This window comes from Tenrec ecaudatus, chromosome 18, assembly GCF_050624435.1.
Source record: "Tenrec ecaudatus isolate mTenEca1 chromosome 18, mTenEca1.hap1, whole genome shotgun sequence".
Lineage (NCBI taxonomy): Eukaryota > Metazoa > Chordata > Mammalia > Afrosoricida > Tenrecidae > Tenrec > Tenrec ecaudatus.
Genome location: NC_134547.1, coordinates 14,678,591 through 14,704,366, shown reverse-complemented (window position 1 = coordinate 14,704,366; position 25,776 = coordinate 14,678,591). Strand labels below are relative to the sequence as shown.

Sequence of the window (25,776 nt, the reverse complement as noted above, 5' to 3'; positions counted from 1 at the left end):
ACATCCATTGTGTCAAACACATTTGTACATTCATTGCCCTCATCATTCTCAAAACATTTGCGCTCCACTTAAGTCCCTGACATCAGCTGCTCATTTTCCCCCCTCCCTCCCCGCTCCCCCCTCCCTCATGAACCCTTGATAATTTATTATTTTGTCATATCTTACACTGTCCGCCATCTCCCTTCACCCACTTTTCTGTTGTCCATCCACCAGGGAGAAAGTTATATGTAGATCCTTGTAATCAGTTTCCCCTTTCTACCCCCCCCTCCCAGTATTGTACCTCTCAGCACTGGTCTTGAAGGGATCATCTGTCCTGGATTCCCTGTGTTTCCAGTTCCTATCTGTATCAGTGTATATTCTCTGGTCTAGCCAGATTTGTAAGGTGGAATTGGGATCATGAGAGTGTGTATGTGTGTGGGGGTGGGGGGGTAGGGAGGGAGGAAGCATTTAAGAACTAGAGGAAAGTTGTATGTTTCATCCTAGTTACACTGCACCCTGACTGGCTCATCTCCTCCCAGTGACCTTTCTGTAAGGGGGTGTCCAGTTGCCTACAGATGGGCTTTGGGTCCCCAATCTGCACTCCCCCTCATTCACAATTATGAATTTTTGCTCTTTGATGCCTGATACCTGATCCCTTCGACACCTCGTGATTACACAGGCTGCTGTGCTTCTTCCTTGTGGGCTATGTTGCTTCTCAGCTAGATAGCCACTTGTTTATCTTCAAGCCTTTAAGACCCTAGACGCTATGTATGGATTGTTATAAGAGTTGTATGAGTCCCTAATAAAACTATTAAACATTTTTTAAAAGAACTTGGGGTTGAGAATGATTGGGGCAGGGAATGTATGGATGTGCTTTATACAATTGATGTATGTATATGTATGGATTGTGATAAGAGTTGTATGAGTCCTTAATAAAATGTAAAAAAAGAAAAATAAATAAATAAAATGATGAGGGCAATGAATATACAGATGTGCTTTACACAATTGATGTATATATGGATTGTGATAAGAGTTGTATGAGCCCCTTAATAAAACATTTATTTAAAAAAAAAGAAATTATATACACAAGTACTACTCTGCCTCTGGTGAACTAGCTTATATATTAATAAACTAGTTTATATATTAATAATAAAAAAAAGAACTTGGGGGAAAAAAAGACCCTAGACACTATATCTTTTGATAGCCGGGCACCCTCGACTTTCTTCACCACATTTGCTTATGCACCCACTTTGTCTTCAGCGATTGTGTCAGGAAGGTGAGCATCATGGAATGCCAGGTGAATAGAACAAAGTGTTCTTGCATTGAGGGGAGTACTTGAGTAGAGGCCCAATGTCCATCTGCTACCTTAATACTAAACCTATAAATATATGCACATAGATTTCCCCATCATATGTATATTTATGTATGCACATGCCTGTAGTTAGACCTCTGTAAATGGCCTTTGCCTGCTAGTTGTTTCCACTATTTCCTTTTACTTTCCTCTTGTCCCACTATCATGCTCAGCCTTCATTTGGGTTTCAATAATCCTCGTTACACTGCCCTTCATCAAGTCCTACTGAACCTCCTATACTCTCTCGCCATCGATTTTTGATCACTTGTTGCCCCCTTGTCCCTGGGTTTGTTAACACCCACTTCTTTTCCCCTGCCTCTTCCACTCAATTGTCCCCCTGGAGCCATCAGTCCTGTTTTCTCTTCCAGACTGTTTATCCCACCTATCTTATCTAGATAGGCCTGCAGAGATAATTACATGCACAAAAAAACAAGACAGAGCAAAACAAAGCAACATAAGAAAACAAAACAAAACGACAAAAAAAGCCTGTAAATAGTTCAAGGTCGGTTTGTTTAGGAGAATTTTCCAGTCGGGTCTGATGGGGTGCCAAGCCCTGGCTCCAGTCTATTTTTTTTATTCCCTGGGGACTTTGTTGCTCTGTTCCCATTGCTATTCTGTTTCATGCCCTTAGTGTTTCACCTCAGTGTGGTGGGGTCAGATCAGGTACAATTCCCGCACTCTGTCTCCAGTGTTGTCTCCAGTAGCACTATGGGCCAGTGAGGGATGTCGTGGCTCCTGATGGGGCCGATTCTGGGCATTGGCTTCTCTGAGCAGGAATATTGTCCTTAGGGCTTGGTGGGCCAGGATGTGTTCCACTCTCTCTTCCTTTCCCTTCATTTGCACCTGTGTGCTCTGATAAGACATGTCCTTCTCCCTGAGCTGCAGCTTCCGTGCTGTCCTCTGAAATAAATTCTTCTGCAGGGAGGGGGGCTCTCCACATAGTTGGAATGTGGGCTGGCCCATCACTTTTTTTTAACACCTAAGCCCCTGTTCAAATTCCAGCACACCACTTCTGATCACATGTACATATTGTTATTATTTAAATGATCAATGTTAGGCATGCCCTTGAAGTTTTTTAAAAAGGGTTGTAAATTCAGAATGCTATACCAATAGAATGTTACAACCTACCACAATGTTTTCTGCAGGCCCTTGTCCTCTTAGAAAGAAAGTAATAGGGCAGTGGGGGTGAGGTGGGCAATCCAAACATAGAAATCAGAGGAAGAGCATAGAATCAAAAGACTCACCAACCTGTCAGAGCTGCAGTGGCCCAGGGAGATAACTATCAATAACCCAAACATAAGCCAACATCATCAAAGGACGAACAAGTAGGGTCTGGACAGGAGAAACAGTAGGAATTCCAGCAAACATCTCCGAAGAAGAGATGATCATGAAGCTTGTCATGGCCTCAGAAAGAAAAAATATTAGAACAAAGATGTTGAAGTCTGGAGCCAGTGAAGTATGTATTATAGGAAAACTTATCACTTGCTAATATATTTTTATTGAAACATCATCCCCAGTGGATATCAAATCATTATTACACTGGTCATGACACAGAAAACCAAACCTTATGGTTCCAATATGAAGATACGCTTGGAAAATGCCCCAAACTGTCATTTTTAAATGGAACAATGCTTTAGCTAGGACATCTATAAAAGTCATTGATTATGCCAGACCTAAAATCAGACTAAATAAGGATGAAATCTTATCCACTAAACACTATTTATATAACCAACTCATTTAGTTAAAAAAAAAAGGAATTTCTGGAAAGTTTTCAAATAACTACAGGAAACAACAAAAAAGATAACAGAATATTAGCATGGTAATTCAATTTGGTTTTAGGAGATTTTTCCCCTCCTTCCTTCCTCTGAATCTTCTATGCTTGGAGAACTTTCACTAGAAGAAGAATGGGGAAAACCCAGTGGTTTCAGATTTGGGATCCAGCAACAATGGCTAGAATTTAGGCTACTCTCGGGTATCTTTATTTGGGAAGAGGATGAACGTAGTTTAAGTGATAAAACAGCCATATTAGGCATGGAATTAGATATACACTTAAGTAATTGAAATGATATAAAGTGAAGAAAATGTTGATATGATTGGACAAAAGGTTGGACTAGACTGCAAGAAAATGAATATCAATTTGAGAATGACAAGCTATCCTCTTAATTAGTATGAATAAAAGATAGAGCACACCTATGCAATAGACTTTCTCCCGAAAATACCACACTGGTAATCAGAAGGCAGGGCAAAGGCATGACCTTGAGGAGCTCTCTGGAGGTCTGTGACATGATTCTAGAAATGGTTTGTGCCTTTGTAACTCTCAACTTATTCTTACAGGTTGACAATTATGTGAGCCATCTATCATTTAAAAAACAAGCAAAACCCCCTTTTCTGAATCATTTGGCTTGAGTTTGTTTGTATGATTTCCAACTAAAGTTCCCAAGTTCCTATAATGTAAAAAGAACAATGCACTATTTATTGATGTAAGCCATTCGGCCTTTTACAACAAAAGTGACTGAATGCATGCACATTTAGTAACAAACTTAAAAAACAGACTTTTCCAAGGTGAAATTCTAAAGCCTGAGATAAAATTGACTAGTCTTTATCAAGTAGAATAAGTACGAAATACAAAGCAAATTGATTATAATACCCCTGAAAAAGTTTAAAGGCAAGAGACTTATCTGGACAAAGCACCAAAAGGTGTGGATATCCTTCTTCGCTAAAGTCTGCCAAAAACACACTTTGTCAAGCTTAACAGAGAAGAGAGAACTGAAGCAATATTTCCTTTCCTCGCCTCAAACCTTGTTTTAGGGGGTAGAGTCTACAAAGAGTACAGTCTGAACTGGAGTGTAGGAGGAAATGAAGATAAGAAACTCTCAGCAGGCGATTTCTCTAAAGTGAGGAGCACATCCTTTAACTGCAGATATGATCCGTCACACTACGGAGAACCAGGTCTTCCCTGGTGTCATTCTGGATGTGAGAAACAAAGGCCAGGCTAGGCAAAGGACCACAGGGAGAAAAACATGTTTGCAGGCAGCAGTTAAACGATGACAGTTTTTATAAAAAGAAAAAGATACTGCCCACTCAGTGAACAGACTTACAGCTGAAATCAGTGCTAAGAAGGAATTGAGGCCCAAATATATGTAAACACGAATTCTGGGAGTCTGGATTATGGCTGTTACTAGAGACTTACCTTATGTAAAATTAACAGTTGAAAACGAGGGTGTAAAGGTCTGTGCAAAGAACAAGAATGGATAATGTGAAAACTAAGGAACAAACAGCACCAAATTATTATCTGATTTAGAAGGTTCAGGCTTAGAACCCACAGGATTAAAATCCATGATTTAAGGGCAGAACCCAAAGACATGTGAACCAAATCTAAAGATGAATGATCAGCTATAAATCTTGCTTCTGTAAAAGCATCCTTGGAAGTCTAATTTAGGCGATATGCACTTAAGACAGGGAAGTGCCTTCCCATTCAGAGGACAGCCCAGAGAAAAGGCAAGATATGATACAAGGAGAGGAAAACAATACTTTAAATATAGAGTCCATCTGTGGACAAAAATAAGTTCACTTGTCCATTATACTGCCTACACGTTCTCAATTCCCTACTATCCAATCCTCCCAGGCCTAAATTTCCAGGTGCCAAATCCCAGTGAACCATTTTTTTTATGTTTAATGGAGAATATCCCTGGAAATTTAAGTCCTAAGGAGCAACAGTGTAATAAAATTATCTTTGTTGCTTTCCTAAAAGTCAAAGTACATGGAAATCTTGATTTCCTTTTTGGTTTTGACCAGTTCTTAACATTTATTGTAGGAAAACAGCATACAATTTAAAAAGGAAGCAAAACACACATAAATCTGAAAATCAAATAGATACAACTATATCACCTTTCGTTATCCTGGAGGCACTGTGAGATAAACGCTGGACTGCTAACCATAAGATCAGTGGTTCAAAACCCTCGAGCTACACTGGGAGAAAGATGTGGCAATCTGCTTCTATAAAAAGTTACAGCTTCAGAAACTCTAAGGAACAGATCTACTCTGTTCTGGGGTTGCTATGTATCATAATTGGCTCAGTGGCAGTGAATATAACTCCTTTTAATTGTGACCTATACACCAGTATTTTATCAAAGTAGTTCTAGAAATGAACAGTCTAGATTTCAACGCTGTATTTTCACTTTATATCATTGTCGTTTTTCTGGTTTGTACTAAATCTGCACATGTAATACGACAGAAATAAAGAAACCCACTGCCATCAAGTCTGACTTAGCAAGCCTAATAAGACTGAGAGCTGTCTCATAGAGTTTATAAGACTATAGATAATTACAGCAGCAGACTGCAACGTCTTTCTCCCAGTGTGGTTGGTGGGTTCTGTCAACCTTTGGGCAAACTGCTTAGCACTAACCACTTGGCAACCAGGGCTCCTCTAGGTATTGCTGTATAGAAAAGATTAAAAACTACCCAATAAGGAAATAATATAATTAAATTAAGCACTACAATATTTCCATATAAAATCCTGTAACTATAGGTAACACTTCAATGTCCTCAACAAGCACCCAACAGTTAGCATTTCCACTTGCTGTTTATTACAAAAGAGGTGTATTTCACTGGTAATCCAGAGCCTATTGACTTTTAAATGATTTTCTGTGACGCAGGTCTGAGTGCTTTTTGCAAAGTACCAATATTTATTACCTTCATTGCAATGTGTCATGAGAGAGAAGTTTGATTTTACATGTAGAACTGCTAAGTAAAGCAATTATTTCATAGTTTTCCTTCTTTCATTTCCAGAATGGATTTACAGATGCACAAAAGTGTTCCCACATACACTGCCTTTATACTAGTTCTCTCCGATACATATTTCCTTTAATATAAGGGAAATAAATATAGTCTAGTTCGTTTCCCCACACTAGTTACAATCACAGTGTTTCTCTTCAGTATGGGTTGCTTGGTGCCTGATAAGTTTAGAGCTATTAATGAAAGCTTTCCCACACTGATTACATGTAAAAGGTTTCTCGCCAGTGTGAGTTCTTTGATGTACAATAAGCCGGGCACTCAAACTGAAGGTTTTGCCACACTGACTGCATTCATAGGGTTTCTCTCCAGTGTGCGTTCTCTGGTGCTGCGTAAGGCACGAGCTCTGCCTGAAGGATTTCCCACACTGACTGCATTCATAGGGCTTTTCTCCAGTGTGAGTTCTTTGATGTACAACGAGAACGTAACTTTGGCTGAAGGATTTTCCACACTGATCACACTCGTAAGGTTTTTCTCCAGTATGAGTTCGCTGATGCATGACAAGGTGAGAACTGCGGTTAAAGGATTTCCCACATTCATTACATTCATAGGGCTTCTCTCCGGTGTGGGTTCTTTGATGTGCCACCAGTTGGGAGCTCCAGCTGAAGGATTTCCCACACTGATTACATTCAAAGGGTTTTTCTCCCGTGTGAGTTCTCTGATGGGCAACAAGCTTGTAACTCTGACTAAAGGACTTCCCACATTGGTTGCATTCATAGGGCTTTTCCCCAGTATGAATTCTTTGATGTGCAATCAGTTTGTAGCTCTGGATGAATGACTTCCCACATTCATTGCATTCGTAAGGCTTCTCTCCAGTGTGAGTTCTTTGATGTGCAATCAGTTTATAGCTCTGCCTGAATGACTTTCCACATTGACTGCATTCGTAAGGTTTCTCTCCTGTATGAGTTCTTTGATGTACAACAAGAACATAACTTTGGCTGAAAGATTTCCCGCACTGATTACATCTATAAGGTTTTTCTCCAGTGTGAGTTCTTTGATGGGAAACAAGGTGAGAGCTCCGACCGAACGATTTCCCACATTCATTACATTCGTAAGGTTTCTCCCCGGTGTGAGTTCTTTGATGTGCCACCAGGTGAGAGCTCCAGCTGAAGGACTTCCCACATGCATTACATTCAAAGGGTTTCTCTTCAGAATTACTGCTCATGTTTTGAGCAAGGGATGACCTATGAAATGTTTTATTAGATTTATATGGACTCTCTTCAACAGTATGTCTCTGTTGTTCATTATGAGATATAGCGTGGTTCAAAACTTGCCCACTTTCCATAACATCAAAGACTTTTCCTCCTGCATGGCTAAAGGATTCAACACTATCACTAAATCCAAAGGATTTCTTTTCTGTTTGAGTTCTTGTAAGTTTTATAAGGTGAATGTTCTGGGGTAAGTCTCCACATTCATTATTTTCACATAATTTCTCATTGTCATTTAGCTTCTGATGATTTTTTATAACAGAATTGTGATGTAATTTTTTAACATGAGAGGCATGTTTATGAAAATGTTTTTTTATGGCTATCACTTGGGATGAAAGAAGGTTGGAACTCATACCACTCTCATTTGCAAGTTCATCGCTTTTATATACTTTCTCAAAAATAACAGCTTTTCTTTGGGTAAATGTCAGTTCCTTCAAAAGTCTCTCTTGTTTTTCCTGTGGTTTCTCAAACTGGTCCTTACAATTCCAGATTTCTTCATATGAAGACAACCAAGAACCATCCCTTGTCAATCTTTCTATTTTCACTCCACATGATGATTTTTCATCAAAAGTGCTGTGCTTTGAAATTGATTCTCTTCTTCCAAGTGCAGTTGCCAAGTCTGAAAGCCAAATGAATTTTTTTTAATGTTAGGGCTGGAATAGTGGGATGAATTTGACAAGAAAATAGGCACTGTATATGTGAATTTGCTTTTTGATAAGGGTTCATAACCCAGATTGAACATGCAAAATGATGAGATGAAGAACTACCACAGCCCAATAATATAACAAAATATTAAAATGGAACCATTTTAATCCTACTTTTGTCTGAATATCTAAGATTTTGGATACTAAATATTTGTATATTTGCATGCAGAGCCCTAATAGTTCAATGATTAAGCACTTGGCTGCTAAATGAAACATTGATGGCTGGAGCCTACTAGTGACTCCACAGGGGAAAAAAGACATAGTGATTTGCTTCCCAAATGTGATAGCCAAAGAAACCCTGTGGAACAGTTTCACTCTGTCCCATAGGAAGACTATACATCAGAATCAATTTGACAGTACATGATACTGGACAGAACCTTAAAATCTTTTTTTTTGTGGGGGAAGGTTTGTTAGGGTTTTATCATTTTATTAGGGGCTCATAAAACTCTTATTACAATCCATACATACATCAATTGTGTAAAGCACATTTGTATATTCATTGCTCTCATTCTCATAACATTTGCTCTCCACTTAAGTCCCTGGCATCAGCTCCTCATTTCTCCCTCCCTGCTTTCCCCTCCCTCATGAACCCTTGATAATTTGTAAATTATTATTTTGTAATATCTTGCCCTGTCCAACCTCTCCCTTCACCCACTTTTCTGTTGTCCGTCCCCCAGGGACAAGGTTATATGCAGATCCTTGTAATCGGTTCCCAGAACCATAAAATCTTAATGCTATTTTACAATCTTTGAAAAATAAATAGGGTATTTTCTACCCTCTCTTGTGCTGGATACAGGTTCACTGGAATAGAGATCAGTGTCTACATGTCTTGAAATTTGTACCAAAAAACTCACCGTCAGTGAGCTGATCCTAACTCATAGTGACCCTATATGACAAGGCAGAATTGCCTCTGTGTTTCTGAGTAGCTAACTCTTTAAAGGACTAGAATGCCTCATCTTTTCCCCTCAGAGTAGCTGGTCATTTCAAACTGCTAACCTTGCAGTTAGTAGCCCAACTTGTAACCACTACGCCACCAAAGCTCACTTGCTTATAGCCTGTGTGTCAGCAACGCATGAGCAAACTACTTTTATGCATTCATAGAAAATAATGCTGACAGTTACGCCAGCTCTCCAAATGCCTTAAGAGTTAAAAGGGCCCCCTGAATTTCGATAATTTCCAATGAGGAAGACTTGAGGTTAATTCAGAAGTAGAAGACCAATAGCCACTAAATCATGCAACAGAAAATACACCGGGAAAAAATATAGTGTATGTACTACCTCAGGAAATAAGAGATGAAGAAATATGATATTCCTTATGGAGTTTTCAAACAAATCCTTTATACCACTTTGTTTCTCACCTGGACACATGTGCTGAAAAATTCTTTTTATATTCTTGACCTTGTTCCCATTAAGAGATGGTGGCTGGTTTGAAAAGTTAATAGGGAAAGGCCCAGGCCTTCAGGTGTTTATACCGGAAAAAAAAAAAAAACTCCCGAAGAATCTGGTTCTTATCTTTGGCCTTTAGTAACCACGAGGACTGCACAAGTTCAAGCTCAAGAAGGTATACCTTTTCTACCCTAAAATTCAGAGCTAATTTTCAGTAGGGAATATCATCTATGTCTAGACCAGGCGTCCTCAAACTACAGCCACATGCGGCCCGCCGAGGACATTTATCCGGCCCGCTGGGTGTTTTTGCCCCCATTTGTTTTTTTTTACTTCAAAATAGGATATGTGCAGTGTGCATAGGAATTTGTCGGTAATTTTTTTTTAAACTATAGTCCGGCCTTAGAAATGGGTCTGAGGGGCAGTGAATTGGCCCCCCGTTTAAAAAGTTTGAGGACCCCTGGTCTAGACAAAATAATTCTGGCTGCTGACCCCCAAACTGTACTAAGAATGTGAAATCATTCCAAGAAGCAGACCCTAACTTAAGGAGGCTGTTTTCTTACCCCAAGAGATCAGGTCCTTGTGGTTCTCCAGCATCATATCTCTGTTTAAGGTCTTCCCAGAAGAGTTCAAAGGACCTGGCTCCTCCTTACTGTAGTCCACAGTCACAACTTTGAAGTTCACACCTTCCTAAAGCAAGAAATACATACCTACTCAGACAAACATAATTTCCTTCCAATGTTCATGTGAAGAACATATTTGGTAAAAGGGAAAAGAAAAACCTGATAGCATGGGAAATACCCGAGATTGTCAATGTCCAAAGAATCCTAGCAAGGACATGCAGACAAACAGTGCATTCTAAATGAGTCCCTTTGAGTATTAAATTCTGGAGCTGTTTTTGCAGTCCCGAAGAGGAGAAAGAGGTAATAACAGTTAGAAATCATTCTCTAAGACTCTTGCTCACCTTACAGAAAATGCGTACTTTGTTTTGTACTGGTGAATATAGAATTCCCGTGTAGGATATCCTTCCAAATTATCAAGACGTTAACAGAAGGTGGCAAATTTTCTGCCAAAGGTCAGATAGTAACTCTTTTCACCTTTACATCGACTATAACAAAGGCCTATCACTGTGGTTGTGATAAGAAAGTAGCCATGCAAATATGAAAGCAAATGGGTGTGGTTAATCTTAGAAAATAATTTTATTTACAAAACAGGCAGTAAGATATATTGGGCCCACAAGCTGGACTCTGCTAGTGCCTGAGATACAAGCTAAGATGTAGGTCTCAACAAAACAGAATACGTATAGGTTAAAAGCTCTGGATTTAAAGGGAGGGGCGGGGAAACCAACTGCAGTGATCCATATACAACCCCCTGCTCCCTGGAGGATGAACAACAGAAACATGGGCGAAGGGGACAGCGGTCGGTGTAAGGTATGAAAATAATAATTTAGAGGGAAGGGGAGTGGGGAGGGAGGGGAAAAAAAGAGGACCTGATGCAAAGGGCTTAAGTGGAGAGCAAATGCTTTGAAAATGATGAGGGCAAAGAACGTACGGATGTTCTTTATACAATTGATGTATGTATATGTATGGATTGTGATGAGTAGCATGAGCCCCTAATAAAATTTTTTTAAAGAAAATAATAATTTATAATTTATCAAGAGGTCAGGAGGGGAGGAGGGAGGGAGAAAAAAAAGAGAAGCTGATACCAAGGGCTCAAATAGAAAGTAAATGTTTAGAAAATAATGATGGCAACATATGTGCAAATATGCGTCATGTATGGATTGTTTTAAGAGCTGTAAGAGCCCCCAATAAAATGATCTTTTATTTTTTTAAAAAAAGGTCTAGATTGAGATGAAAAGAGATAAGTTTACTCACAGAGAATATACGTTTGGCTGGGTCTCTGGTGCAAACTGTGTGTCATGTGCTACTAACTTAAAGAAACACCAGGGAACAAGGGTCTGGCAATCTACTTCCATCGATTTCAGTCAAGAAATTCCTATGAAGTAGTTTAATGCTGTCAGACATGAGGCTACCTTGAGTCACAATCAACAGTAGTAGGTAACTCTGGCAACCTCTCTTTAGTGATGAATTCACTCCATTTCTATGCATTCTGTCTAATTATATCCAACTTCTTAGGTTGTTAAGTAAATGAGTTGTGATAATATGTAGAAAGCTGTTAGCAGATTTTACTAAACAAGTAATACTGGTTGGCAATCATTAAGTTCTGAGGACACTGAAAAGTTACCTGCTCGTCACCGTGACTACACACACGTTTGTTCTTTGGATGGTAATTGCTTTGTGCTCACACCCACAGCTACCCTGCAGGAGGCTTTAGGAACGATTCGCTGTCGTTGTCTTAGAAAGTGGTTCCCGGGCTGCCTCCTCCAAGGAGAGACAGGTCTATTCCCAAGACAAATGGGCTGAAATTTTTACTTCAGAGAAATAGTGCTCAGGGTGATCTGTTCTTACCATAAAGCAGCAAAAAAAACAAAAGAATACCACAGCTCACGAATAGCTCTTTACATGGTTCTTAAGACGTGGTTCATGAATAGAATACGAGGTTCCCTGAACCCCATGAAACTACCCAGCGGGGACCCTGGCTGGAACCACCTAAATCTAGGTGAAGATGGATGCTAAAGCACATGGTGCTCTCTAAAGAACTCCAGGAAGCGATGCTGAACAGACAGACACAGCCTGTCCCATGAGCTGACAGTCTTTGCCCAGAGCTGTTGTCCTAAATTGAGACTTCTGAATTCAAGATGAACTAACCATAAATTGCTCTACCTGGGAATACATACTCACCTACTGCCATTACTCTTGTTCTTCATTTGATCTATCAAAATGTCTACTCCATTACTGTCTCCAATCTATATTATTTGCCCTTCTATTTGGTGCATACCTTTATCTTTTCCCTCTTAATTATTCAGATCAGAATAATTATTCAGATTAGTCTTTGATGTGCACAAAAATTATTTTTCAAATACTGCCTTGACCTATGGAGCTTTTACTGAATGCACCAGGTAAGTTACCAAAAGCAAGGGAATTTGACTATCAAGCAGCTATCTATTAAATATGGTTGGCACAGTGCCACTGGGGAAAAATAACCCACAAAACTGGCAGCTGAATACTTTTATTAATTACTATAAGATCAACCGGAAATCCTATTGAGGGCAGTGTGTTTTCTCATAATCCAAAATTACTATTATAAACTCTCTCCATCCTTATCAAATATTTTTCTATTCCAATCCCCACCTTCATACCCAGCAGAAAAAAACAAGTCTTCAGGTGACTCCATCAGTCTCATTCTTCCTGTACGAGTCCTCCTTCAGATGCTCTGGACCTCCTCAGGTCTTGAACGATGAACTCTATCTTCGAGTTTATCTCTTCTGTTCTCCCACCATCTTTCACCTCTTCTTCTAGTCCATCTCCAGCCATTTAAATGTAATCTAATCTTTTCTGGGGTGGGGGTTGGGAGCACAGGTATTTCCATCCCAAATCTCCTTGTAGCTATCACCCTCTTCAATTTTCATCTGCCAACCAAATGTTTTCTATAAAAACGTTTCTACTCATCTCCTTCTCCTCACTTTCCACACTTTCATTTGCCAACCAGTCATGCAAATAGTTCAATATTAAAAAAATAGTTCAATGTGCCACAGAAGTCCAGTCTAACTCACCTGAGAAGGGATGGTCATTGAGCTAGTGTCTTCTCCCTCAACTTTGATGATAATTTGAGGAAGGTGAAGGTCCTGAGAAGGCAAAGCAGATGAGAAAGGGGTGGGGGTGGGGGGCATGGGATGTGGACATCAGGGAACTGTCATGGCTCAAAATGCCCACTTTGACCAGGTTAGGACTTGACATGCCAATTTTAACACAATCCATCTACCGAGCATGTACTTGCTCCCACTGGGAGCCCCAGCTAAGCCACGTGAGAGGGAGGGGTGACATCTGGAGGAGCACTGAGACACCAGACATGGGCATACAGTCACCGTGGAAGTGGTTGGTTAGCCCAACCACCAGCTAAATGCCGAGTAGCCTCAGTCACTACATGGAGCCTGTGGTAGTTACATGATTTCGTGTCAACTTGATAAGTAAGTATAGGGGTTCACAGGCTGACGATGCCTCCTCGCGGGCATGGCCTCCTCATGAGGATTCTGGGAACTTCCTCTTTTCCTTCCTGGAGGTGGGCCACACACTCTCTCTAGTTCACCTTCCTGTTGGGAGACAAACTCAGGGAGCTGGAGAAGCCATGTGGAGACCTGTACCAGCACTGAGATGCTTCCACTGCCACTGGATCCACAAGACTTTTCACTCAGCAGCTGTGATCGTCCTGCATTTGGCATCATGAGTCTGAAGAGGAATTTATAGACTAGTATCTGACATATGGGCTAATATCGGACTTATGGACTTGATCTGCACTGGCCTGAGATGTTTTCCTCAATATACAATTGCTAATTACGGGATGATAGGATTGTGAGCAAATGGAACACAGCACGATCAAAACCAGAATTATAAAGATTAACACATTAACTACATGAAAACCAACTGTGTTAGTCTGGGTAGACTAGAGAAAGAAATCCATAGAAATTCATATGTGTATCAGAGAGAGTTTTATATAAAGGGTAATTGTACATTAAGAAAGCATCCCAACCCAGTCCAGTCCAAGTCCATAGTCCGATATTAGCCCATATGTCCTACACCAATCTATAAAGTCCTCTTCAGACTCAAGAAACACCTGCAATGATACTGAATACAGGACAATCACAGGTCAGTGGGTAAAAAGTCTTTGGATCCAGTGGCAACATAAGCATCTCAGCACTGGCAGGGGTCTCCATGTGGCTTCTCCAGTTCCCAGGGCACAAGATCTATCAGCGTAGTGCCATGTGTCTTGTCAGTAAAGAGTCTTCAAGGGAGTGAGCCAAGAGAGAGAGGTGTCTTTTTCCTCCCAGGAGGAAATAGAGGATTTCCCAGAATTCTCAGGAGAAGGCCATTCCCTCACAGAATCCTCATAGACTATGGCCCAATTGACAGACTAGCTTCCATCCCTTCACTCTTAATCCTCTCAAGTCCCAAATTGACACCAGATTGTGTAACTACCACGGCAACCAAGGAATCATCAAGAAGAATCTACACTATTAAGCCCTTTTCCAAATCAGGAATAACATAGCCTCAATGGGAAAATGGACCAAAGACAGTACACATGCCATTGACTCAAGAGAAATAAAAATGACCAGTGAATATATAAAAGATGCTTACCTCTTTAAAGTATATACTTATTTCTACTTTTGCCTGAGACCAAAAATTCACACCATTCCCTGCAGCTATTATTTAGTACTAATTTACTCTCGCCTTCCTGCTTTCCATATCTGCACCCTCCTTCTCTGGCCACCATTGTCCCCATGATAGCTACTGATCGCTATCTTATAGAGAGTTGCAATCTGTGGGTTTCAACTCGCACAAGCCTGCACCAGCGCATTCTCCCCTCTTCAGCTTTAACAGCCTATACAATGTTTGTGGATTGGACACACACACACACACACACACACAGGGTTTTGTTTTTTAATAGTTTAAGACTTGCAAAACTAGTACTGAAAATTCCTATACTCCTTTCACTCAACTTAACCCCCTGATCTGATCATGGTAATAACACAAACACCGTAAGTTGTAAAAAAGCAGGAAACTGAGTTTGGGACATTATTAACTTATTGGATGCCGCTAGTTTTTATGGGCACTGTTTTCATGGCAGTATTTTTTATTTTAAAGTATAATGCATACACCAGTAAGTCTAAGTACTTATCTTTAGGAAAGTACGCCTAGAAAAATGTGTAAGAAATATCCTTAGAGGCTTCATTAGGTAGATTCCAACTCATAGCAGAGTAGAATTCTCCCAGAGGGTTTCCAAGCCTGAGAATACTATCTTAAACCGGGAGTCTTTATGGAAATAGACTGCTTCACCTCTCTCCCACAGAGCAGTGGCTTCATACCTTTGACTTTCAGGTTAGCAGCTAGCGCTTACCCGCTGTGCTACCTGGGGTCCTCTTCCTTTTACTTACATCCCCTCTCTCTCCTGGTTCATCCATTCTGTAAGGAGTTTTTCACCTGGTTATACCCCTTGGCGTCTTGAGGGGGCGTCCAGTGAAAATCCTCCAGATTTCACAAAACTAAAAGATGAAGGTGCACGAAGGATCTGGGACAGAAGAAGGGGGGTAAAAACTTTCGTCCCCACCTTCTGTGTATTCTGGCACATTTGTTCCCATTAGACAGGCACCTCCCGTCAATAAAGCATTTGCCTTTCCTCTCTCCTATTTTAGAGAATGGAAACAGGAATTAGACTGTTGACTTCCGCAGAGAGCAGGGAGGGTCAGAATTGACAAGTGCTCTCTGTATGGGTAGCCGGTAGGACCACGTGGCTCCCCGAGTGGACAAACAGCAGCAGGTACAGCCGCTGTTGAGGGGCCTGTTTCACAGTGAGCTGGTGGTTAAGTCAGGCCTGGGTCCAGGGTTCACCCAGAGATGAGCAAATCCACCTTTTCTGATTTGGGAGGTTTCTGGGGTGATGAAGCAAAACTTCCATCGAACCACAGAATTAGTGCTAATTCTGAGTCTTTCTATGCAGGAGGAGGCTTTTGCTGTTCTTAGATGCCCGTGGGTAATTCTGACGCATGGTGGCTCCCATATGACAGAGTTGACTGACGTGTAGGCTTTTCTTGGTTGTAATCTTTACAGAAACCAGCTTTCTCCCTTGGAGTTGCTGGGTGGGTTTGAACCTGCAACCTTTATGATTAGCAGCTGAGCACTTAACTGTTTGTGCCACCAGGGCCCTGACATGCAGGCAGCACAGGGAGACTTTTCCCTCGTGGCTGTATTTATATCTGTATTGCCCATAGGCGGGGAAAGGCCAGGGCTCAGAGTTCAGCTCAAGGGCTGATGCATGAGCCTCATGTGAAGACTCTGGGTTTTCCAGGGCACAAAACGAACTCCCCACAACTGCCAAGCTGGTCCACCTGCCTGGGTTGTTTTTTCCCCCCAGGGATCCTCCTGACAAACTGGGTCTCCCTTATTCCCATGCACAAGAAAATTCTCTCCCTGCCCCACCCCATCATCCCTCAGTAATTTTCATTTCCTTCAAATCTACAGGCTAGACCCACCCGGGGCCCACCACCCTGCACACCTCTGAGGGATGGATGGGCGTGGCATTACCACCCTCTTGGCAGGATTTCTGGCCTCAATCCATGAAGGTAGGAAGGGCCCCGAGCTGGCTGAAAGCCTTCCCCGGCCCAATCGGTCCCAGGGCTGGGAGTCACTGAACTCTCACAGGGAAGGTTGCACCACCCAAATCATCTCTCTGCCCAACCACCTCAGTCCTTTCGCTAAAGTCCACACTTGGTGCCCCTTTTGTTCCGCTCCATGTCAGGCATCGGAAAATCAATACTGCACCTTTCAGGCGCAAACCACGTACGTGTGCATCTTCTGAGAGTCAACAGAATGAACTGGAGGTAGTTCAAAGCTGAGATGTGGGGTAGCCAGCCTCCAAGATGGTCCCCCGTTATCCTGCACCTCACACCCTTACAGAGTGCTCGCCCACACTGTACTAGGGCGGGTCTGTGTGCCAGCAGAATATGGACCACGTGAGGCTGTGTCACTTGTGAGATTGGATCATAAAAGATGCCGCAGCTTCGGTCTTTGTTACATGAGCGGGATCTAGCAATGTGCCCACCCAGGTGTGCCCCCACTCCTCTTCCCTCGGGTCTCATTTGCTCTGGGAAATGGGTGTACCGATGGGTCAAGAGCTACACAGATGACCGCTGGAAAGCACTACAGACTGGCCAACAATAACCCAGTGGGAGACTTCATGAGCCTACTTGAGGAGCCACGCAGGACCTAAGAGCTGGTCCACCTCTGGGTGAATCCAGGAAAAGGCAGACTAAAGTCGCCACCACCCGATGACCCTCACTTCCAGAGGGGATGTGAGGGACACTGCCCTTCGCTGGGGACGCAGCAGTGTTTTCTACTAGAAAAGCGTGTGCTTGTGTGGGCGAGGCATTGTACACGCACGCCGCGGTCCCTGAGTGGGTATGTACACAGAGCCCCTGGGGAGTGCGAATGGTGAGTGTGCTTGGCCTCTAACCCAAGGCTGGCTGTTAAGTCCAGGTAGAGCTGGCATAGGAGAGAGGCCCGGTGAGCTACGTTCCTTGAAAACACTGTGGAGCACGGCCCTGCTGTGACAGACATGGGGCCGCAGCTGACATACACGTGTGCAGACACACACGGGCATGTGCGCATCTCCACAGGCCTCCACGCCTCCTGAGAACCACGTGTTCACATCAATACCGCCAGCTCCTGTGGGAAACCGAGGAACGAGAAGAGCGTATATGCGGGCAAATTCTTTAGTCTCATGTTTTAAGAAGCCTGGCAGGCCAGGATTCTGGGTGGAGGGAGGTCTTCATGCTTGTGGGTTGGAGATGAGTCCCGATCACATTCTCATAACCAGATTAATCCCCACAGCATCCTCCCATCACAGCGCTGCCTTAAAGTGACCTCTTGAAAGCCCGTGGCTGATTGCTCTCTGGCCGGCGGCTTTGACTATAGGTGCAGACACATTGTTATTGCTCTCCCTGCTCAGGGGCCAGTCACTCCCCTAACCTGCCCCAGCACTGGTGATAGGTTACACCTCCAATGAACTCAGAGACTTTTAGGGTTAGGGTGCAACCCACTTGTGGGAAACTAACACTGAGGGACTATGACCAGGACTATATTCCCTAACTTATAACAGTGAATCTGAAAGTAGTCTTCCACGGAAGGAAAGCCACCGCTCTGGTAAGTTAGAGATAAAGTCCAAGTACATTCTCCTGCATTAAATGTCACTCCCACAGATTCTCCCCTAGCAGCTCTGCTGCCTTAAAGTGAGTACAGGGTTGATTCTGTCTCCCTACAGAAGCAGACAGTCTTGTCATCTCCTCCCACTATGTCCCCCAGTCCCCCTCATACCTCCCCCCAGTGCAGGTATCAGGTTTCCTCACCTGTGAGCTCAAGGACCTTACTGTAGTTACCATCCACCTGTGATGTGCTGAATAAGTATGTCTTATGGCTACTTATTAATATCCCAAGTTAGTAAAGACGCCCTCCTCTCTTCTCCCACCTCTATGTGGACCATCAAGAGAGGCTGAGGGAGCATGCTACCATAAAATGTGTCTGACTCCTTTATTTTTCCTATCCTCTATGCCTTTACAATGATCTTTATATAGTATAATCATATAATTGTACCCCCTGACCCTTCGGTCGATAGAGGCTGGCTTCCTCTGACACCCACTTTGTTACCTTTGTTACTTTGCATGCCCCGAGTATGCAAGATGATGTTGAGAATGCCATCTCTCTGTGCTCGGACCTGGTTCCTGAAGCCACAGCAGAGATGAGTACTCCCAAACTCTTGTCTGTCTCTTAATTTATTCCCTTCAATTACACGATCATCCCTTAGGGCCTGTCCGGATATGAGACTGGATCTCACAAGCTCCCATGGACCACTACAAGGCCCATCCCAGTGTTCCCCCTTCATACCTGTCCCTCCCCGCTCTCACATCCAGAGCCTGGTCCTTGTCGTATTTGCTTGCCTGACCAAGCACCAGGAAGTCACTCACCTCCCATCTCCACTGCCACTCCCTCCCTCACCACTACTCTCCTCCCTCCCCTAGGGCACTGATACCTTATCCCAGCGATGCTATTCCCAGCCAAGGGCTCCCCTCACCTTTTAGGGTTCTGACTCCCCAGGACAGGCGAACCCCTATTCATACATTCCCTCCGAGTGTCCTGGGGCATCAGGCTACCCTCCACATCCTGCCTGGGTGCCCTTGGCCTGCTCCTGCAGACACATCACCCTGCGTTGAACCTCCCACTCCCATCATGGGCAGATGACGGGGCTTCAAACCCCTCGTGGAAAAAACGCCAGGAGCTTTTCATCGCATTTCTCCACAGACTTCTTTTTGAAAGCCCCCCAAACTTTTTGGTCTTGCTGTTGTGGCTCTGACACCACCTGTGGGAGTGACATAATCTGGTGTCAATTTGAGGGGATGACAAGTGAAGGGGGTGGAGTCTGGCCTGTCAATCAAGATATAAACAATGAGGCCTCTGTGTGGACATGGCCTTCTCCTGAGAATTCTGGGAACTCCCCTACTTCCTCCTTGAAGGCAGGAGAGACTCTCTGCTCACTCCCTGAGAGACGCTCTATTACTGAGTGACCCCGAGCCCTGGGACCTGGAAAAGCCACGTGGAGACCCCTGCCAGCACTGAGATGCCTACCACACCACTGGATCCAAAGACTTTCTACCCACTGGCCTGTGATCGTCCTGCATTCAACATCATTGCATGTGTTTCCTGAGTCTGAAGAGGACTTTATAGATTGGTATCGGAAATATGGGCTAATATTGGACTTATAGGCTTGGACTGGGCATTTTCTCAGTATTCGACGTTTTCTCAATTTTCAACTGCTTTTGTATATAAACTTCTTTTCTTACATACATATGTGTGTTTATGAATTTGTTTCTCTAGTCTACCCTGATTAACACCCCCACCCCGGGGGGTGGCCCCTTCTCCTGCCCCTGCCACCCCAGACCAGGCCAGCCCTTTCCCCGTGAACAAGTGCCTCTGTCCAAGTTCCAACCCCGTGCCCCTGGGCATGTGACCTTCTTTGGAAATCTGGTATGTGCAGAGGTCACCTGGTTCACTCAAAGTCACATGGGGGAGGGTGGGCTCTAATTCAATATGACTGGCTTCCTTAAATAAAGAGAGAGAGAAAGAGAAGAGGACACAGGCAGGCAGGCAGACACAGGGGGAAGACAGCCACAGGGAGGCAGAAGCAGAGATTGGATGCTCGGTGTGGGGTCTCTAGCCCCCCGAAGTGTGAGCGAATGCACTGCTATTGTTTCAAGTCACCCGGGTGGTGGCACGTGGCCACAGGACACTCACACAGGCTCTAACACCCCCACTCCCCTCCCCCTCCCCCTACGTGGATAAGGGCCTCCCAGCAGCAAGCTGCCTCCCCATGCGGGCCCTTTCTTCCCTCTCACTGGGTTCTGACGTGCACAGTGGATCACCCCTCCAACAAGAACAATTTCTTCACTCTGCTGAGTGGTCACTCGATGTGGACGCCTTCCTAGCTCCCGCTGGATTGTGGGACCATTTGCTCAACCCCAAAGAGCTCTACCCTCGACTTCCTCACCTCACTTGGACTCTGCTGGCCTTATATCCCCCCCACCCACCCCCACCAAACACAGACGTCCTGGGGAACCTTCCCCTCCCACTCCAAGCACCTTGGGGCCTCTGCTCGCCACAGACGGGAGGCTTCTTATGGCATGAGTCTCCTTGCAGCTCTTGGCCCTTTCTCCCAGATAACACTTTTGGGGGCCTCGGGGGTCGCTTGGCTTCATGCATCTTAAGCCCCAGAGTACTGACTCCCCTTGACCCTCCAGTTGAGAGCTTTGTGTGAGAATGACCATTGGGGAGAGTGAGCCTCCGGCCTCCGCGAGCGGGATGGAAATGGGTCAGGGCGGGGCCGCAACCAGGAGGAATGCCGCCTTCACGCATCTTGGCTGTTCTGTGAACAGCACAGCAAAATTGTCTTTTAAAGGGGAAAAAGAGTGTGGGCTGTGTGTGCAGAAAACAGTCTGCCAGACAGTGCTGCTGTTAACTGCTGCCAGTCCACCTGGACGCATGGCAACCCCACGTGCTCCAGAGGGGTTTTCTTGCCTGTAACCTGGTGGTGCGATGGGTTACCACCAGGTGCTTCGTGGGAGAAAAGCTTTCTACTCTCTTGAGTGACCATCTCGGAAACTCACAGGAGCAGTTCTGATCTATCCTATCAGTCAGGGTTTTTTTTTTAGGTTGTTGTTAACATTTGAACAGAAGCAGATTACCAGATGCTTGGAGCAGGCGGGCCAGGCTCCCTGGGACGCAGTGGGGCCGCTGGGGGCAGGCTTGACCTCTTGCTGGGGAAGCTAGGCTCTACTTACCTGTGCATGGGCCTTCATGGGTCTTGGGGGCTTCTCATCTGGCTCTTCCATGCTCTCCTCCCAAAAGGCTTGGTTCCAAGGACTTGGAGCTGCAGTGGGAGGGGGCAGCCAGGGATAGCAGCCTGGTCTGAAGTCTGTGCTTGTAGGCAGGGTACTGCAGGGGGTAGCTCCCCACTTCCCAGACCTCTTTACCCCTGGCACGGACTCCCCACAGCAAGTGTGCTTCTAGAAGGTCCTGCCCAGCTTTCTGGCCACACATGAAGGGCCCCAGTGGTGCTGTGGGCTAAGCACTGGATTGCTAATGAAAAGTTCAAACCCACCACTGCTCTGAAGGAAAAAGATGAGGTTCTTAAAAAAAAATCGTAACTAGGGAATTGTGTGTAAGGTATTGCCTCAATCTCCCCTAAGCGCTATTTTCTTCATAATAATATTTTCTATCTTCATTTTATTTCAGAGCTTCGTGGGCCACAAAAAATTACCTCGGGGGCTGTATTCAGCCCTCTGGCCGCCAGTTTGACACCCCCTAGCCCAGCCCCACAACTCAGTAGCCCGAATCTGCAGCTCAGACCTGGTTGCTCCCCGCACCTGGGCAGCTCCGTTAGCAGCAGGGCCCTTGTCCATGGCACCCAAATGCCAGTGCTGGGCAGAAGGCAGCCCCCCCCTCCAACGCGGACTTTGTCCCACCATCAGTCTGGGAAGCATCCTGTTTCCTGTGCAACCAGCTGCCCACCTGACACCAGCTGTTACAGCTCAGGAGCTGCGATAATGTACTGCGCGCTTGTCTGCCTCCATCAAAGATCTCAACCCTGGAAACCCTGTATCAGCGATTCTCAACCTTCCTAATGCCGCATCCCTTTCATACAGTTCCTCAGGTGGTGGTGAACCCCACAACCATAAAATTACTTTCGTTGCTATTTCCTAACTGTAATTTTGCTACTGTTATGAATCATCATGTAGATATCTGATATGCAGGATGTATTTTCACTGTTATCAATTGAACATAATTAAAGCATGGGATTAATCACGAAACAATATGTAACAATTATTGTGAAATATTTTATGTATTTTCCGATGGCCCTAGGCGACCCCTGTGAAAGGATCGTCCGATCCCCCCCAAAGGGGTTGCGACCCACAGGTTGAGAAACTCTGCCCTATACAGAAAGGGTTGCCAAGTGTAGGAAACCACTCAATAGGCTGTGTTGGGTCAAACCTAGAAGTCTGCTCCTGGAAAGATAACGGTGTAGGAAACCAGATGGGGCAGATCTACTCTGCCGCACGGTTGCAGAGTATGAATCGACTTGACAGTAATCAAGGGGGAGTATGGAGTCCATGATGGCTCTAACGCTAAACGCTCAGACTGGGGTCGCTAGGAGTAGGTCTCGGGCAGCACCAGCAACAACCATCACACCCACACCCCCATCGAATGGGATTAGAGGTTCTGGCCAACGTTGTGAGCAGGGTGACGCCGTCTTCATCGATCTGGGCAAGCTCAAGCCCCAGACGGCAGAGGCTGCCTAAATACCCGCGCAGGCGCTCAGATCACAGGCCCCCAAATCTGCAACAGCCCCCAAATCTGGCACACAGTGGATCACGCGCCCACACCCCGCGCACGCGCACACCGCACCCAGGCGCTGCGCCAATCCTCACCCCGCGCATGCGCACACTGCACCCCGGCGCCGCCCCGCCCCTCGCATGCGCACACCGCACCCCGGCGCCGCCCCGCCCCTCACCAACCTGAGTGTCCTCGGGCCCGCGGCCCGTCCCCGCCTCAGTACCAGGCAGGGCTCTACGGCTGCGTGAGCTCGCGGTAAGCCGCCCTCCCTCCCTGAACCTGCAGCACGACCGACTTGGGTTGTCAGGTGAGCCCCCTCCCCTAAGTCGGCACCCCGACGGCCTCTCAGCGTGACGCTCCGAAGGGCCGAGGGGCAGGGGAGACAGCCTCCGTCTGCGGCGGAACAATGGCCGCGGTTTCCTGGCCGAACCCGGAAGTTCCTTTGCACTCGGCTGGCTGGACTACAATTCCCAGAAGCCTCCGCGGCGCCGGCGCCCTCGGACACGTCTCCAGGAGGGGCACCTTGAAAACAGAGGAAACTAGATCAAATGCAGTGTCCTAGAGGGGACTCCTAGTGACCCTGTAGGACACTTGTGTGTTTCCGAGGCTCTTTCTATCTCTCTGCGGGAGTAGGACGTCTCATCTTTTCCCTGCGAAGAGGCCAGGCCGGTGGTTCTAAACCGCTGACCTTGCTTAGCTGCCTGGTGTGAGACTGGACTCAGTGCTGCTGCAAAGCGTTACAGTGTTGGGATCTCACGGGGCAGTCTACCCTGTCCTATTGGGTCACCCAGTCGGCATTGACTCCATGGCAGTGAGTGTTCTAGATTTTTTATTTTTAATTCTTGCCCACCTGAAACAAACGGAAAGTTAGTCCTGCCACATGGAAACGCTTTTGTTTACTTGTGTGTGTGTTTTTAAAGCAAGGCTTTCTTTCCCTTTATACTTGTCAAAGCCGTCCTGTAGTTTCCTCTCATTCTTTTTTCTTTAATCATTTTATTGGGGGCTCATACAGCTCTTAACACAATCCATACATGCATCAGTTGTGTGGAGCACATTTGTACATTCGTTGCCCTCATCATTCTCAAAACATTTGCTCTCCACTTAAGCCCCTGACATCAGCTCTTCATTTTACCCCCTCCCTTCCCGCTCCCCACTCCCTCATGAACCCTTGATAATTTATAAATGATTATTTTGTCTTATCTTACACCATCTGACGTCTCCCCTCTTATACTCTTGACTATAAATAGCAACCAAAAATTGGGACTATTTTAGCAGACCATCACTGGTGAAATGGTTAAGAGTTTGGCTGTCACTGAAGTCAGCGGTTCACACCCACCCAACGTTCCACAGAAGAATGCCCTGCGGCTCTGTCAGGATGACAGCCCAGGCAAGCCTATGGGGCAGTTCTACTCTTCTCACCTGGAGTCGCTGAGTTGAACATGGATTTCTTTCAGTGTGGTTCACCCACTTACATGTTCCTGATTCCTGCAGAATCCCAGTCGATTCTCAGGGCTTTTCTAGTGAAATTTATTTTCTGTCTTGGAGGCTACAAATCCAATCCAGTGACTCAGTGTCAATTCCTGGTAGCCCTTTGCAGTCCTTTGCTCCTTGTTGGTCCTCACAAAGCATCTATCTGCGTGTGTGTATAATCTACTCTTTATAACTCAGAAGAGATTGGATGTAGGACCCACCCTATCAGTTATTATCAATTAATATCACAACAAACCCCTTTCTCCAAATGAAATTATTTCCAGAGGTATAGAGATTAGGTTTCCAAGACATATATTGGAAGGGACACAATTTAATCCTCATAAATTGGTATCTTTTTTTGTACTTGTCATAATTTTTCACAATAATTATTGCCCTATAAATTATATTTTACAAACATTTAAAATGGGCTAAATGAAAATTGGTTCTTAGTGTAAGTAAGAGGAGAGATTCCAATTTCATTTATTAGCTTCAGAGGAATTCTTAAAAAGAGGGTGGGTAAAAAAATATTGCGACATAATTATATAGAAAATTTTACTAAGCAAAAATGCTAAAATGTGAAGCCATTGTTTGTTGCTGTATCTTCCATCCAGGTCAATGCCTTTTTAAAGGCAGTGGTTCTGTCTCTCTAACCCCTTCCTGGAGAATTCTACCCTCTTGGAATTACATGACATCAAAATGGCAGTTTTCATATTCTGCAAGGACTCTAACCATGCTCCCTTGACGAGTTCTTTGAGTTTGGGGAATAAAAAGAAGATGGCATGAACAGGATCAGGGCTGTGGGGCTGAATGGGAGAAGATTTCCCAATGAAATTTCCCTAGGTTAGCCCTCACTACCCTTTAAGAAGGAAGAGGTGCATTGTTGCAATGGGAAAAAAAAAAATTTTTTTCTCAACAATGCTGCGGTTGTGTCATTTGTAGGTGCTATCCAGTCAGCTCTGGTTTGTAGTGGCCCAGCGTCCAACAGAACAGAACCTTGCCTGGTGCCGTGCCAGCCTCATAATTGTTATGTCCGAGCTCACTGTTGGAGGCACTCTTTCAGTCCATGTGGATGAGGCTCTTCCTCTTTTTGCTGACCCTCTACTTTACCAAGAGTGATGTTCTTTCCCAAGGACTGGCCTCTTTAGATAACATGTCCAAAATATGAGAGATGAAATCACACCGTATTCACTCTGCTATACCTCCAGGATAGATTTGTTTACCAACCCCAGAATCCAAAGGCATCAACTCCCGCAGTCATCTTTACCCATTGCACAACTTTTTCGTCATGCATACGAGGCGATTGGAAATAACCACGGCGGAAAAAAAAGAAAGAAAGAAAAT

At 44.6% G+C, this 25,776-nt stretch overlaps 2 protein-coding genes across 7 annotated transcripts in view; one reads left to right on the top strand and one right to left on the bottom strand.

The window, feature by feature from the left end:
* Window positions 1-149: 149 nt before the first annotated feature.
* ZNF180 (zinc finger protein 180) lies at window positions 150-23,382 on the bottom strand. 2 transcript variants are annotated; one of them, XM_075537573.1, is made up of 5 exons: window positions 23,148-23,382; window positions 21,414-21,502; window positions 13,089-13,160; window positions 9,979-10,105; window positions 150-7,948 (listed from the first exon to the last, which is right to left on the bottom strand). In XM_075537573.1, the coding sequence occupies exons 2-5, from the start codon at window positions 21,462-21,464 to the stop codon at window positions 6,237-6,239; spliced, it is 1,962 nt and encodes a 653-aa protein (XP_075393688.1). In that variant the 5' UTR covers window positions 21,465-21,502; window positions 23,148-23,382; the 3' UTR covers window positions 150-6,236. The 2 variants fall into 2 exon arrangements, with proteins under 2 accessions (XP_075393688.1, XP_075393689.1); XM_075537574.1 differs by lacking the exon at window positions 13,089-13,160.
* Window positions 23,127-25,776, top strand: part of IGSF23 (immunoglobulin superfamily member 23) — a 110,903-nt gene continuing 108,253 nt past the window's right edge. For 3 of the 5 annotated variants that reach the window (XM_075537583.1, XM_075537587.1, XM_075537586.1), the window contains exon 1: window positions 23,127-23,272. The gene's annotated coding sequence lies outside the window, so the exon portion shown is untranslated. Of the gene's footprint in view, window positions 23,777-25,776 lie in introns of all 5 variants that reach the window. The other 2 variants (XM_075537585.1, XM_075537584.1) reach the window with 2 other exon arrangements.